Below are 17,070 nucleotides of genomic sequence, written 5' to 3' on the forward strand. Positions count from 1 at the left end.
CATTCACCAACTTTATATAATCAACTTTAAATAATAAAAACAAAAAATTTTTTTCAGTAGTACAAAAAAATATACTTAACATAGGAAAGGAAGAAAAAGAAAATTATTTAGTTAGTCACTATCTGAAATTTTTTTTCTGTGCCTTTTACTTGCCAGCTTATAAAAGAAAGCCTATAAGCAATACGTAATAAACATTCGAAGCTACGGATCCACGAATGAAGAGATGACATCCCAAAATTAAAATTTTCGATTTTAACTGGTCGTTTAAGAACTTCTTTTGTATTCATTTGTTTTGGTGTAGCTCCACAAATGAAGCAAGTTTGAGTAGAATTAGTCTCTGATAAGATATTAATGCAACTTCCATCAAGCATTGTAAAGTGAAATTTAAAATTTACAGTGTAATTTTTGTTTTGAAAATTTATAATTATAGGTTTTAAATCGTTTATTTCTTGCTGCAGTCTCAAGACTTCTGTTTTAACTAAATAGGAATTTTCTTTAACAAAAATAAATTTAATTGGTCGACAGAAAAATTTTGACGAAGAGCGAGGATTATTCCAAAAAATATAACCTTTTTCATCTGACAAGTTAAGGGGTGACATAGCAACTAAAAATAAATATTCGTCAGTCATTTCTGTGGAGCTAAATACTTGTTTGTAGGTGCTATGCCCAGAGCTTCCATCGAATCCGTATTTACATGTCAGTGTTAAAGTTTCACTTTTTATATATTCTTTGTCTAATATTGATTTTAAAATGCTTTTTAATGTATAATCAAGAAGTTGTTGTAGATTTATTTCAGATCCTTGTACTGTGTTTATAATATCTTTTGGTAATAAACTGTCTCGAAACTGTCGCAGTTTATAGATGCTAGGTAAAAATTCTGAATGCACACTATTAATAATTGATCTAAGTAAGTTATATTTTCTCTGAGAAAGATCTAACTGAAGATAAAGCGCTAAAGTTTCCTGTAAAGTCAAAGAATGTTTTTTGAACTCCTTAAACTCAACCTGACTATTACTTTTTTTAGATAATTCTTTTACCGCAAAAGAAAGCTCCTCCAAGGTGTATTTTAAGACCAGTTCTTCAATTCGCCTCTTTTTAGTCTTCTCACTTGACTCCCCAAAAGCTACATAAGGTCTTCCACGAGAAGTGCTTTGTTCTGTCAAAGTGTTACCTGGAACAGCTGGTTTTCTTAAAATAGCTTTTAGTGATGAGGTCATATATATTGTATTTCAGAGTTCAGCCATTTGCTTTCTTTGGCTAAAAACTCTTCTTTTCTGCGAAAATTTTTTTGCCATTTAATATTTATTTTTCTACAGAAAATGCCAACAGATTTTTCAAATTCCCACTTAGTTGCTTTCGTGACAGTCTGAAGTCTCATTAGGTTTAGAACCTTTTCAACTAACTTATTTTTCCTTTGTTTTTTGGGCAATGAAATCCATGTATACACCAAATCTTTATTTTTTATATTTGACAAAGTACCTAAAAAATAAAAATTCGGAATAAAGTACAACTTTGCGCAAAAAAAGACCTATACCTTTAAAAACAGAACAGTTTAAAATATCAAATAATAACAAATTTGGAAAGGCAACTTTAGGGACCTTTTAGCAAAAATAGAGTTTTCTAAAAATAACTACTTTACAAAAAAAATTAAGAAAAATACCAAACATATATTAAAATATTTACATACCTTGCTGAATATTTGCCATAATAAACGAGTCAAACTATAAAATATCGAAACGTTCAGAACGAACTACCATACAATAATAAATGTTGATCAAATCTAAAAAAAACAAAATAGGATTTTATTTAGGTAGACTTTAACATAATTTTACTGATAAGGAAACAAAAAATAAAAATAAACTTAAGGTGATTTTATTTGAGCAATATAATGAAGATTTTATTTCAATTTTAGTTTTTCTAAAATATTGCTTTTAATTTTTTGATTTTTGTCTATTGTTTAAATCACTGTGCGCCGTAGCCGAATGGGTTGGTGCGTGACTACCATTCGGAATTCAGACAATGGCAAACCTCCGAGTGTATTTCTACCATGAAAAAAGCTCCTCATAAAAAATATGGAACAACATTAAGACGCACACCACAAATAGGAGTATGAGCTCGGCCAAACACTCAAAAAGGTTGTAAGCGCCATATATAGTACATATGTATATATATAATATAAATATGAGAGAGGTCGGCTGGGCTGTTATTTCTACCTGATTGCGCCTTGTAGACTTATTTATAAAAATATCTTTTTCAAAGGTTGTTTACGTTTCTCTTCCAAATTAACCCCGTCGCGTAGAATTGGATGCCGTTCTGGGCCCGGGCAGTCCCGGGAAGGGTGTCTCCCCAGAAGGAGAGGAGGGATCGTTTTAGTGGCCACACCACACGATGCAGTAGACGACGATTGCTGTAAGTGCGAAGGCATTTTGAACCTTACCTCATACGCTAAAAAAATATATATATTGGGGTGGTTTTACGAGAGGTATTCACAAACGGCAAACCCTCCTGGAGAAGATTTCACCTAATGAATATGTGTGCAATGATTCGAAACTCAGCATATTCGACCGAAATGCGATTCTGCCCATTTTTGCGAAATAAACCTGCAAATCTATGTAATTATCTTTCTTTCTTCTTTCTTAATTGGCGTGATAACCGTTTGCGCGATTTTGGCCGAGTTTATTAAAGCGCGCCAGTCGTTTCTTTTTCGTGTTACCGGCGCCAATTGAACACACCAAGTGAAGCCAAGTCCTTCTCCACTTGATCTTTCCAACGCAGAGGAGGTCTTCCTCTTCCTCTACTACCACCAACTGGTACCGCATTGAATACTTTCAGAGCCGGAGCGTTTGTATCCATTCGGACGACATGACCCAGCCAACGTAGCCACTGGATCTTTATTCGCTGCGCTATGTCTATGTCGTCGTAAAGCTCATACAGCCTATCGTTCCATCGCCTGCGATATTCGCCGTTGCCAACGTGCAAAGGTCCAAAAATCTTTCGCAGAATCTTTCTCTCGAACACTCCAAGCGTCGTTTCATCGGATGTTGTAATTGCCCACGCTTCTGCGCCATACATTAGGACGGGCATGATGAGAGCCTTGTAGAGGATTTTACTACTCATTTGCCTACTTAGTCCAAAGTAGCACTCGTTGGCAAGAGAGATTCTACGTTGGATTCCCAGCCTGACATTATTATAGGTGTTAATGCTGGTTCCTAAATATACGAAGTCTTTTACAAATCATAACGAAATCATAACTGCCAACAGTATTGTGGGTGTCGATACGCGAGTGCGTCGACTGTTTGTTTGAAGACAGAAGGTACTTCGTTTTGTCCTCGTTCACCACAAGACCCATTCGCTTTGCCTCTTTATCCAGTTTGGAGAAGGTAGAACTAACGGCGCGGTTGTTAAAGCCGATGATGTCAATATCATCGGCATACGCCAATTGTACGCTCTTATATAAAAATTGTACCTGAGCGATTAAGTTCTGCGGCTCGTACGATCCTCTCCAACATCAGGTTAAAGAAGTCACACGACATCGAGTCACCCTGTCTGAAACCTCGTTTGGTATCAAACGGCTCGGAGAGGTCCTTCCCAATTCTGAGGGCGCTGCTGGTATTGAGCAACGTCATCTTGCATAGCCGTATTAGTTTTGCTGGGATACGAAATTCAGACATCGCGGCATACAAGTAACTCCTTTCCGTACGGTCGAATGCAGCTTTGAAGTCGACGAAAAGATGGTGTGTGTCGATTCTCCTTTCATGGGTCTTTTCCAAGATTTGGCGTATTGTGAATATTTGGTCGATGGTAGACTTTCCAGGTTTCAAGCCACACTGATAAGGTCCAATAAGTTGGTTGACGGTGGGCTTCAGCCTTTCACACAATACGCGCGCTAGAACCTTATAGGCGGTATTTAGAAGACTAATCCCGCGATATTTTGCACAAATTGCAGGATCACCCTTCTTATGGGTTGGGCAGAGCACACTTAAATTCCAATCGGCAGGCATGCTTTCATCCGACCATATTTTCCATAGGAGCTGGTTCATGCGCCTTACCAGCTCCTCGCCGCCATGTTTGAAAAGCTTAGCCGGCAGGCCGTCGGCGCCCGCGGTTTTGTTGTTCTTTAGCTGAGTTATCTCAATTCTCACCTCGTCATGGTCGGGTAGCGGAACGACAATTCCATCGTCAACGATTGGGGTATAGGGATCTTCACATTCTCTGTGACATGCGCAGCTATCACTGTTTAACAGGTTCGAGAAGTGTTATGTGTGTTAAGTGTATGTTATTATCACACCCCGGAAATGATCTTTTGTAATATAATTTGATAGTAAGGACGCTTCTGATATCAATACAATGCCATATATTAGTTTTTAGAGGGACTTGTTACTGAGAGCGACTTCGTGTTCGCATTCTTGAATAGTTGCGAAGCAATAAAAGGTATTTTGGATACTGGATAAGAGGTTTAGGGAGATTAAGAAAAAAGTAGTGTTTCACCAATCCAAGTTGATGACACACCAGCGCATTCAGCTGTATTACTTAGATTAGTTGAAAACTAAAATAAAAGAAACACAGAGACTACACAGCTACCATTAGTATGTGTACTCACGTATTTTTCATCATTAAATTTAAGTATATTTTCTAAGGTAACATCACAAAAAAAAATTTATTCAAAATCCCATAGGATTTTAGGAGGCGTAAAAAGATCGAGGCATTTTCTTGTTTTACTTTTTTTAATTTTCGTTTATTTCGTTTAGCTTCTTACGTTTATTTTACTTCAAATTTAATATCCTAACTACAGACGTGGACATATGATTGAACGTATATTTTGTTTATATATATGCATTAATATGTAGGTATAAAGTAAAAGATTTCAAATCAAGGATAATAAATAATAAGACAATAAAGCGACAAATTGAACATACAATTAGAAAACAATGTGATCCATAATATAATGAATATGTATATATACATGTACTATATATTATAAAACTACGGAAACGAGAACAAAAAGAAACGGTAACGTAAAGGAAATCCGTTGGAGGAAAAACAAAAGTAGCTCAATGTACATTAAACAAATATATTTAAAAGTAGAATTTGCTTACAAACAAATGAAGGAATTCAAATTGTGGAATTAGTTTAGTTTAGGAATTAATGCAGTAGTGTAATCGCAGTGTATGCACGTAGATACCTATGTTATGTCTACCTTTTCATATTTCAAGTGGCGTGAAGTTTATGCATTGCGTTTTCTCTTTTTTGTTTTTGTTTTTGTAAAGCAAAATAACCTTTTCAAAATAGTTAGAAACGAAAGAAATCGCCTCGAAATAATGTCATAAGTGTTTTACGTTTCGGATAATACAAAAATATTAACTTGAGCAAATTGAAAAGAATAATTTGCGTTTTAGCTGCGATCATTAATTTTCACTCCCTTCATCGACTTTTTTTATTTTGGGTTTGTGATTTGTTTATGAGTTATAAAATTTGAGTTTTGCAAGCCGCTTTTCAGCACGAGTTTAAGTGTTGTGAATTTTGAAACAAAATTTATCTCTATAAGATTGGATTTCAAACTTAGTTAGGCTGGAGCGCACTGCAAAAATTGGCGCATAGCGAAACGACACTTTCATAGCGCCTGAAAGTAATTTCAATCAAATAATTCACATAGAATTTTAGAGGTTCTCCATAACCTTTTCTTTTAACAAATACAAATTTTAATAAGTAGGGCTTATCTTATTTTGGGTAAGTAGCTGAGGTTATAAAAATATCTTCATTCGCCTCTTTTCTTCAATTTACTTTCGTTTTACTCTCACCAACTTTTTTTAGGCGTCACTTTCGCGTTATATTTCAAAAAAACTCAAAATATATATATGAGAATATAAATGTAAATTTGTCGAAGTGATTTTCGCTCAATCGCTTACTTTTTAATACGCTTTCTATCATTCATAATGATTCTCTTTTAAAGATTTTTTTCCTCTATCGATTTGTTTTTCTTTTCTTTGATTTAATTCGCCTTTTCGAAAGTTCTTTATATGTATTGTTTATATAAGTATGTTGTATAAATAATTTTAAAATAGCGTAAATCTGCATATGTATAATATTATATAATATAAATACGATGAAGATCGTAATTTCTTACTGCTTTCCCATTTATATGCATATTTTTTAGACGTATGTGTATGTTTTTGTTGTATAATTACATTCCTAATATAGTAATTACTTGTAATTAAAATTAAAATATAATTATCAATATACATACACATAATATATTATATATAGGTAAGTAAATACATATAGTAAATATTATATAAATTAAAAATAATAGTATTCGTTATGTATGTATGCATGAACGACGGCGACGGCGTTTGTTTCAAATGTATGGTGGTTCACAACTCTTGGCAGACACTGTAAGACACATACACAATCATGTATACACATATTTTTCTGGGCATCGAAGTGTGAGCGTTTTTATATGTATGTTTGTATTGTATATGTGGGTGAAGGAATAACTTTGTTGATCGATGTTGCTTGGCTACAGGCAGATATTTTTGTCCTTGCGGTTTATGATGAAGTGCTGATATACGAAGCGCCAAGGGCGAGTGTAACTTATTTCTTCATTTGCAGTAGAGCTATTTAGATGTATGTATGTTCTGGTGTATGGTCGCATGAGTGGAGAGTTGAAATAAAAAGTGGCTGAAAAAAAGTTAGAACTAAGCAAAAAACAGGTAAATAAAGGAAAGGAATGTGAATATAAGCTGAATGCATAATTCAGTAAAAAATGCTATCACGAGCTTCAAAATTAGTGTACACTCCGAGAAAAACAAATCATATAAACTAGCAAATCGATAACGATCGTGCTTCTAGAAATAATATTATAATTATTTAAGGGGGGAGCCTGGTTTATAAGGTCAAAAAAATCATTTTTTTTTTTTCGTTTTAAGCGAATCCTAATATATTTCAGAATATTCACACAAAGTTACAGAGCTTAATTCTCAATATTTCCGTAGATACAAAGCCAGGGGTAGGCGAGCGTTATCTTCTTTTCTCGACTTTTCATTTTTATGATTTCTTTGAATTGGTGTACATGAATGAAAATAAACTAATGAACCTTTTGAAATGAATCATAGCTTGTTCCCTTCAGTATTAAATTCTCTTCTATTTGAACTAACAAAATAGATAAAAAAAAAGTTTTTCAAGATTTTTATACCAAGTTGAAGTGAATTTTTTTTTTTTATAGAAAGGCATTTTTTTCTTTAAAACCTCAAAAAAGTTGAAATTTTTCTCAGTTTTCTTAGTTCATCTAGAATAAAAAATTATGATAATTAGAAATCCATTTGAATTTTTTGCTTTAGATAATAATTACGAGCTGTATCTTGTACGCCAGTTGGAAACTCCAGCGTTGCAGTGCTCTACTAATTTCTATGTTAAACATTTTTTTTCAACTTATTTTAACCAGTACAAAAATTTTTTATACTTTTTAAATGTTCATTAAAAGATAGAAAAAACTTTGCAGTGCTAAATTAATTTTTTCCTTAAAAAAAAAAAAAAAATCGCAAAGAGATGCAATTTTTAGACCTCATAAACCAGGCTCCCGCTTAATCACGAATCTGCTTTTCTGAATGGTTCCATAGACCCGACACCCGCCAACTTTTCTTATCCAATGGCGGTCAATATAACAGCGCGCTATAAAGTTTTGACTTTATGGTATTTGTCAATGTCAAAAGTCAATGGGAATTTTCAGTCACTTCAAACCTAAACCATATTTACCAAAATCAATGGGCCACAAAAGTTCGTAAGAATATTGAAATTTTCAGAAGCATTTGTTGAACTTTTTAAATTTCTACAAAGTTTAATACTTCAAGTTATATGATTTTTGTTATAGTATGAACTATATTTTTACAAAAAAAAAATTAGAAGAAAACTAAATAAAAAAGTTGTCAAAACTTAGCAATAGATTGCGCTTATATCATTTTGACTGCCACTATGTATATATGCATACTTATATTATGGAATTTAGTATTTTATACAATATATTTATTGTTTTGCAATGGCTAAAATTATATAGAGATGCTCACAAGTAAGTGTTTCGTATCGTTACTGGTGATAAAAAATAGGTCCTTTACAATAATCCTGTTCGCAAACGCCAATGGTTAGATAGAGATGAAACACCACAATCGACCCTAGAGATGGGCTTCACCCCAAGAAGATTCTCCTGTATATTTGGTGGGATATGGCCGGTATTGTTTATTATGAACTTCTGGAACCAAACCAGACGATAACTGCTGATTATTATTCCCATCAGCTATCAAGCCTGAATGAGGCACTTAACAAAAATTGACCATGTTTAGAGAATAGAAAACTCCTTTAAAAAACGCATGAATTTATGGACTGACCTGATAGTTGAGATAAGCAACGCTATACAACTGGCAGAACAACGAAGGATGCGACAAAAATGGGAGGGATTGTTTTAGTGGCTAATATAAGCTTTGATCTCCTAGGTAAGAATGCCATTTGCTTCACAAATTTTCCCAACTTTCATTAGTCTGGATATATACTTGAAATGACTATAGAGACCTATAGAGTTAACAGGTAATAAATAGTTCCAAGCTTATACAAATTATTACTTGAGGAATTTTGGCGCCGCTGGTTACATATCTGATGGCAATTTTTATAAATTCAAAATGGCAGACTCGAGATGGCAACAGAAAATTGAATTTTGAGCAAGGTCCCAAAAACCACCGCTCCGGTAGCTTAACCTCTACCCCTAGAAGTTCGAACTAATGCATAAAACATGTCTACATACTAAATATGCATTTTTTAAACTCTACTGGTATTATGCATTAAACCTTTTCTCTGTAACTACTCAAAAATTGTTTCTTTCACTTACCAATTCGATTTTTTTTTCTTTATTTATTTGTTTCTTGTATTTTTTACGCAATTTTATTATACTGAATGTTAAATGCGAAAAGATTCTTCACACTCGTTTGTTCTTTGTTTGTTTGTATATGTGTGTGCTTTAGTATACTCATTCCTGTTCAAGGCTCTTTGATTGAGTCGCTAGCGATTGTGTACCCTTCATTTCTTTTTCTCTTTCTTTCTGTAATTGTAGAAATCGAAAAAAAGAACGAAAAAGAAAATTGTTTTGAAAAAATTAAAGGTATGCATGTATGTTTGTAACTGTAAATAATAAAAATGTGGTGGAAAACAAATACATACATCAATAAAGTATATCTTATACTCTAGCAAAATATTTTAAACATAGTAGAACATAATTTATTTATTTTGAGAGAAAGAGAGGAAAATAACTACAAAAGAAACAAATTATGAAATTATTAAAATGAAGGTATTGAAGACAGTAAGGCGTGCCGCAAAAAATTATAAATTATAAAATGTGATGGCACCAATAAAAAATAAACTTAATCTACAACAGTTAAAAAAAGGAGTACATAAGTATTTATATAATTCATGTTTTCTTATGTATACAGTCTATGGATGTTTTCCAATAATAAAATGCGTTGAAAACCAACTTGATAAAATTCTACATCAATCTTTTTTTAAATCCCATTTTTTTTTTTTATTTCGGAAAAGTTGCAGTTCAATTGAGGCACCCTGATAGATGTTGCTTAATATCTGAGATGAATTTCATATTCCGGTTTCGATGAAAATTAAAATCTCTTCGGTACTAAATAATTTCTACTATTTAGATTGTACTTACAAACTTCTATGCTTTCTATTCAAGGGTGCTTTCCAGCCCAACTACATAATGTATATTGCATTATTGCATATATGCATATATTACAAAAAAAATATACAAAACATTAAAACAGAGAAAGCCTCGAGTACCATACGACAATATAAAGGAATCCAAAAACAAATTAAAGAAGCAACATATTTACTTTTTCTTTACCTTTTTGATATATGTAAATTTGTTTTTACCTGCACTATTTGCAGCGCATAATAGGCGCTTCAACGCTGCAGTATGCATATGAAAGAATATAAATAAAAAATACCGGTTACCATTAATTCTTTAAGTTTTTTAGATTTTTAGGGATTGAACGTGCTGGCTGAGAAGTTGGCTGGTGAGTAATTGGCAGTTAAACGAACACTGCCGGTAATGATGTTGGATGTGCGGTAGTAGAGTTTTTGGTTGTGAGGGGAAGTCTTATGGTTGTATTAGCATTTTAGAAGAAGGAATTCGTGTGTTACATAATGTTTGTAGTTAAGATGCTTAAGGCTTTTTTTTTTGTTATTTGTTTTGTTTCACCAATTCTGCTTAGCAAAACAGCATCGACCACCAGGCGCAGCCACATAACCATCTGCAATGCAATGTACGTTAGAAAAAAAACCAGAGGAAGAGAAAGAAAAAAGAAAACGATTTGCAGGTGATAACCAATTGTGGATTTTCTTTTTAAATTGCATTTGAATTTTGCTTTAATTTAAAAGATATTTATTACCAACAAACGAAGAATTATGTATGTACATAGTGTATTACAAGTACATGTATGTATGGATATGTATGTATATACATGCATATGCACATATATTTGTATATGCATAAATTGTACTGTTACTAGTATTATTTAGTCATTATGAAAAGGATAAATTGCTTGCTCGTATTTACAAAGGCAGCGTAGTTGCAACAACAAACATATAAAGAACAAAAGAAAGTATGTATAAGAATTGAACCACTTTTTAAAACAGTTAATTGCATTGTTAACTATGCGCACTTAGTAGCGTAAAAACATATAGTATATACAAATAAAATGGTGAAGAGAGTAAGCGCAATTGAGTGTAAAAAATGTTAGCGAAAAAATAAAATCAAACAAAATAATAATTTAGTGTTGTAAGAGTTTGCATGAAATGACCAACAATAAAATTTTATTTAATTCAAACACAAATCACACAATGGTTTCAGACATTAATCGATGCACCTTGTTCGTTTTCTAAGGAATTGCTTTATACATAGTTTTTTTTAACTATATTCAAAAGCCCCGTCTTTAAATTAGGCGACTACGCAACTTTGGCCAATTTCTAATGGTCACTAATATTAATTGTTATTTTGTTTATGCTTTTTGTTTATTTGATTCGACAATCATCCGTAAGTTCAATACTCAGACAGTTTATGCTTTATTTGCTTCTTATAACTATGTTCATAGCACAGCAGTCAACGGCAGTAATAGCATCATGCTCCAAGAGCTAAACTTTTCCCACATTTACCGAACAGCAACACTCAACTTACTCATTAATAAATGGTTGTTAGCCACTCTAGGCGTTATGCTTGTATGCATCAGCCCTACGTTGCAGTACTAATACAGCATATTGATGGTTTTCGAGAAAAGCGACACAACTCAAAATTAACTCAAAATTCGGAGTTTTGCCGTTAAAAGCAAAAATCAACTACAGAGTTTATATATTTTTATCTGGAAAAGCGTCATAAGCGAATCTTGAAGCAATTCTGAGAGATGGCGTTAGTGTCGTTTTGTCAGGTGATCGAATTTGCGCGTCACTTATCTAGAAAACTGACCCAACTCAGTATTTTGTATTTTTGAATTATGTCACTTTTCTCGAAAACCATCGATATGCAATCATCTTTGAGCATACGTATGGATATTAGTCATCAAAAGTATTGTTAAATTTAATGAAAATTTCGCAAATACCAAATTTGAGGCTTTTACGAAACTGATCAGTTTAGTTTTTAAAACAATAGTTTTCTCACATCAGAAATACACTCAGGAAATTTGCCACTGCTTGCCGGGGGGCAGCCGCTATAAGAAAAACAACATTTTTATCAACTGGTGTTTCGTGTCCATGTAGGTTTCAAACCGAGGTCATACCGCATGGTAATCACACATAAGCCCATTCGGCTACGGCGGCATATATACATATGTATATATATTATATATTTTATATTTTCAAGAATACAAAATTAAAGGTTATTCACAAAATCGTTCAGTTTATTATTCGAAACAAAAAAACCGATCAGTCTCGTCATCAAAACACAAAAAAGTACTTAGCAGATTATTTTCGCTTTTTATGTACCCACTTTTGTTGAATATCAATTTGAATAGCTAATTCAATGAAATACAAAAATCAGCAAAACAAAAACAAATGTATTTTCATCTGAAATAAAATTAATAACAGGTACTAAAAACAATTAAATAAATACTATGAGTCCAGTTCAATTATGAGTGTCCACTTGCCATTATGATAGCCTATTTTCTACTTAATTAAAATTTGTTTGATTCATTTAAATACTTTTTTTTGTAGCACGCCCACTTTTTTCGCCGAAAAATAAATGGAGAATTTTAATTTTTTAGTGATTTTTTTTCTACTTGCTGCATTCTAAAGGCCCATTATCTCGTATAGTTAACGTTTAAAGTCAACGCATTTTTTGCTTGTTTTGGGATTCTTATTTCTAATATTTATTACGATTTTGTTTTTGTACCACTCAAATTTAATTTGAATGTGCATACGGCTTATAAATTATATTTTTTGTAAATATTTTTTCTGATATTGCTTTATATCGTTATCGTATGTCTTTGTATTAACTAATTTTTACTGTTGAACTTTAGCAGTTTTTACTGATAAATATGCTTGTATGCTTATATGTTTGTGAGTGTGAACCGCTAACGCTAGAAACAAGTAAAATCGGAACATTCTATATACTACTTTTTACTGCTCTATAACTATAAATTTTAAAGTTTAATTATAATTTTTGTCTTGTGCTTCTCTCTGCGTGTTGAATTGAACAATTCTTTTTTTTTTATTTTGTTATATCTAATAAATTTTGCATATAATGCATATATTTTAAGGTGATTTTCCTTTCTAATTTTCTTTAAATTTATTCGCTGAATTGTATCCTCTTTTAATTTGTTTTGACTTTATATCTTTATATCTTTTTTTCTTTGTTTTTTTTTTTTTTCATAAGCTAAAGCATATTTTATTTTCAATCGCGAGTTTTCACAGATTTTGTGGTCCAAAAGGAAGTATCAAAATTTGAATGTTAAACATTTTAAAAATTTATTAAAATTTAATGAATTTGAAATAAAAACAATCAGTTAAATTTCAGCGACTTTAGCTTTAAAACTATTTTTTATTTAATTTATTGACCTATGCTTTTTTGCCATGAATATTAATTTCGTTTACTAAAAACTTGTATACGTTTTAGGATTTAACGTTTAATAAGCATATTAAATAATATTTACAAATAATGGATACAAAAAGCAATTCATTATATACAGAAAGCGCAAACATAGAGACGCAACATGAAAAACAAAATTTACAAGTATGGGGGTATATTTAGATAATTTATTTTATTTCAAAGGACATCCCTATAAACGGATTATAGCAACTTTAACTGAAAGATAGTAATGGGCAACAAAAAGGTTAGGGAACTTAGGAAAACAGAGTAGCACTAAATTATCATATGTAAGTAGAACAATCTAATTTTTTACTGCTAGTTTTTTGTATTGACTTTGAATCGACAGGTAGGTATTTATAACATACCAAACAATGACTTCTTTAAGCAAGAAGTTGCAATATACAGTCGTTGACAAATACTTAAGAACGATGCGCTGTAACCATATACATATGCGCATCTTTTATAGAGTACGGTGCCGTAACAGTACTTTTTGCGCTTGAATATATTTCCTTTCATATATATATATTATAATTGTAATTGGCGCGTACACCCTTTTTTGGGTGTTTGGCCGAGCTCCTCCTCCTATTTGTGGTGTGCGTCTTGATGTTGTTCCACAAAATGGAGGGACCTACAATTTCAAGCCGACTCCGAATGGCAGCTATTTTTATGAGGAGCTTTTTCATGGCAGAAATACACTCGGAGGTTTGCCATTGCCTGCCGAGGGGCGACCGCTGTTAGAAAAATGTTTTTCTTAATTTTGGTGTTTCACCGAGATTCGAACCGACGTTCGCTCTGTGAATTCCGAATGGTAGTCACGCACCAACCCATTCGGCTACGGCGGCCGTCCTTTCATATATGTATGTATATATTTCTCTTGAAGGGTTCGCATTAATTTTTTGCGTTAATAGGAGCACCCATTCTCGCTCAAGACCTCGAGTGAACTGGTGTGCTAAATTTTTCAGTAAATTTTTAGCAACGTGCTGTTCTTACGATATAATTGACTTCTAAGGAGAAGAAATTTTTCATCACAAATTCCAAAGTTTGGTAAGTTGTGTGTTAGCGTCAGTTGTCGCCATTACTGTCGGTGGCGTCGGGTGTTAATAAACGTGTAGTGGCGGCAGCGAGGCCCTCGCTGTCACGAAAGTGATTTTGAAGACTTTGCAGAGAGTAAGGCGCGCAATTTAGCGCAAATTATGAAAAGAAAAAAAGGTACCTGACCGCGTGGGGAAGGTGGTGCAAGCGCGCGGGGCTGATATAAACGAAGAGTTAGCAAACATAATCCCCCAAGATACGACAACTAACAGCGTCGGTGATCTGATCCAGGAGCAATAAGGGTGCTCCAACTTTGCTAATGTTTCACCAAAGCAACAGAGTCAAGACGGAAAAAATGCAAGCAAACCTGGAAACAGAGAACAAATAGTATATACAGATGATCATACAGGTCCAGCTAGACGTGACAAAATGTGACCTGTTTAAAAATCAAAAAACTAGAAGCGGAATGGGGCTTTATCAGCGCATTCGCCACTGAAACATCCAAAATTTAGATTTAATTGAGGCTGTGGGAATCTTGCTAAAAATGAAAACATAAAAGCCATGAAGCTCAAACCCTTCATCCCGAGATCCGCCATTGAAACATATGGCGTGATCAGTGGAGTTGCACTCTACCTCTCAGAAAACAAAATACTCAAAAATATCAAATATGAGATAAAAGCGTAGATCAGCGGATGGGACCAATTTTATCCCAACAACAACAGTCAAAATTGGCTTCAGCGGAGGAAAAATCCCCAAAAACGTTATCTTACAATATTCTAGATTTGGTGTAAGACACTTTTTTCCCCCTGTGCGTCAGTGTCACAATTATGGCAGACTGTGATATACACTAAAAGGATGCCGCTCAGGAAAGAGATGAATGTAGTGCGGCAAGCCTGATGGTTGCAGCCCAAGACAGTATTACAATATAATTCGATTCGAGTATTACAATATATTTGTCAATCACTCAAAGGAAATTTCGACAGCATTGATTATTACATCAATAACAATGATATCGACGTATGCTGCCTTAAGAGGGGAAGCTGGTCTAGAATTTTGAAAAAAGCGAAAGATTTTTTTTTGTCTTAAAATGTACTTTATGGTCTTAGAAATAATATACCAAATGAGGGATGCCAGCAAAAATGTCTAAATGGCCAAATTTTTCATTCGACGGCAGTGCCTCGCAGGTATGCCCCGAACGCTACTTACAACTTTAAACGCGTTTATCTCGAAATCACTTTTTTTAAACTGGCCGAAGACATAACTCGAACAAATCTTTACCGATTCTTACGAAATTTTGACAATACATTCGAAATACCTTTCTCCAGAGACGTACGTAGGATTTTTTATGTCATTCTTTATAGTAGAAAATTGTAACTTTTTGTTCAAACGTGCACCATTTCGCGAAAAAACAAAATATCGAAAAAATCCTACGTACGTCTCTTTCTGTTGTTATATAGAAACTAAAAAAATTTTATTTTTTTATCCAGGACAAAAATTAAGGAGTTTACGTCTTCGGCAATGGACCCACTAGAAAAAAAGGCGCCTTAGGAGAACTGCTGGACAGCGGCCATTTTGAAATTAATTCAGACGAAAAATTTTGTATTTGTACCATGAAAGCTATATTATTAAACCTATTTCACAGATTTTCGATTGATTCCTTTGTTGAGTCAAAATAAATTCATAAAATATGCCCATTTTTTGCGCTCTAGACCAGCTCCCCCCCTTAACGACATCTTCTCATTTCAAGTGTCAAACAGTAGAAAGCAGACCGAATTCAAAAGAGTAGAATGTAAAACAGTTCAAGTATTATTAAAAAAAAACGAGTCCCAAATTTGACTTTCGTTTCAGTTTACTTCCTGTCCAGTATCTCCACTGGTGATTTTGAAGCAGAAATTGAAAGGCTTCTAGGCTTTTTAGAAGGCTGCCAAATTGTTATCATTGCGGGTGATTTTAATGTTAGAAGCAAATTGTGGGGTAATGCAATGGACACAGACAAGGGGAAAAAGCTAATTAGAATCATTCTCGGTTAAAAATTTGTATGCCTAAACGAAGGTAACATCACCTTTAAAAAAGACCTAAAAAGTTTGAATTGAAAGCTATATTATTTGTACCATGAAAGCTATATTATTAAACCTATTTCACAGATTTTCGATTGATTCCTTTGTTGAGTCAAAATAAATTCATAAAATATGCCCATTTTTTGCGCTCTAGACCAGCTCCCCCCCTTAACGAAATCTTCTCATTTCAAGTGTCAAACAGTAGAAAGCAGACCGAATTCAAAAGAGTAGAATGTAAAACAGTTCAAGTATTATTAAAAAAAAACGAGTCCCAAATTTGACTTTCGTTTCAGTTTACTTCCTGTCCAGTATCTCCACTGGTGATTTTGAAGCAGAAATTGAAAGGCTTCTAGGCTTTTTAGAAGGCTGCCAAATTGTTATCATTGCGGGTGATTTTAATGTTAGAAGCAAATTGTGGGGTAATGCAATGGACACAGACAAGGGGAAAAAGCTAATTAGAATCATTCTCGGTTAAAAATTTGTATGCCTAAACGAAGGTAACATCACCTTTAAAAAAGACCTAAAAAGTTTGAATTGATCGGTGTTAGACCTCTCCTTTGTTAGCCTCGCTAAAAATTGTGCTTGGAGAGTCATTCCCTTTCCTCTCGGGGGCAGCCACCATCTCCCAGTCGTTTTGGATATTGAAACGATTGCGAAAAAACAAGTTGATTTTATCGCCAAAAAGAAACTCCTTAATGCTAACAAGATGCGAATTTCGACCCCTGCTTTAAAAATATTGAGAAGGTTTTTAAAGAGGAGGTGGAGGCTGCTACTTTTCTCCTAAAGGACAAGATGGTACCCCAGCTTTGATGGAACAATTCGCTTGCTAAATCATATCGGTTAATGATAGCGTTT

General features: G+C 33.5%; 2 protein-coding genes across 6 annotated transcripts in view; both read right to left on the reverse strand.

Annotated features, from left to right (window-relative positions):
- Positions 1-7: 7 nt before the first annotated feature.
- Positions 8-1,780, reverse strand: LOC129236425 (uncharacterized). Of its 2 annotated transcripts, XM_054870814.1 has the most exons (3): positions 1,688-1,780; positions 1,038-1,479; positions 8-962 (listed from the first exon to the last, which is right to left on the reverse strand). In XM_054870814.1, exons 2-3 carry the CDS (start codon positions 1,215-1,217, stop codon positions 108-110), a joined length of 1,035 nt encoding a protein of 344 aa, XP_054726789.1. In that variant the 5' UTR covers positions 1,218-1,479; positions 1,688-1,780; the 3' UTR covers positions 8-107. The 2 variants fall into 2 exon arrangements, with proteins under 2 accessions (XP_054726789.1, XP_054726787.1); XM_054870812.1 differs by having other exon boundaries at positions 8-1,479.
- A 2,647-nt stretch (positions 1,781-4,427) lies between these two features.
- LOC129236422 (PH and SEC7 domain-containing protein) overlaps positions 4,428-17,070 on the reverse strand; it is a 117,344-nt gene continuing 104,701 nt past the window's right edge. The window contains exons 14-15 of one of the 4 annotated variants that reach the window (XM_054870808.1): positions 8,873-9,082; positions 4,428-6,678 (exon numbers count right to left, since the gene is read on the reverse strand). In XM_054870808.1, the coding sequence (XP_054726783.1) occupies positions 9,061-9,082 (22 nt within the window). In that variant the 3' untranslated portion in view covers positions 4,428-6,678; positions 8,873-9,060. Of the gene's footprint in view, positions 6,696-8,872; positions 9,083-9,938; positions 10,302-17,070 lie in introns of those variants that run through there. The other 3 variants (XM_054870807.1, XM_054870806.1, XM_054870809.1) reach the window with 3 other exon arrangements.

The sequence above is a fragment of the Anastrepha obliqua genome, chromosome 1, assembly GCF_027943255.1.
Source record: "Anastrepha obliqua isolate idAnaObli1 chromosome 1, idAnaObli1_1.0, whole genome shotgun sequence".
NCBI lineage: Eukaryota > Metazoa > Arthropoda > Insecta > Diptera > Tephritidae > Anastrepha > Anastrepha obliqua.

Excerpts from the sequence above, each read along its gene's own strand:
- LOC129236425 (XM_054870812.1), bottom strand. The coding sequence starts at position 1,217 with ATGACCTCATCACTAAAAGCTATTTTAAGAAAACCAGCTGTTCCAGGT.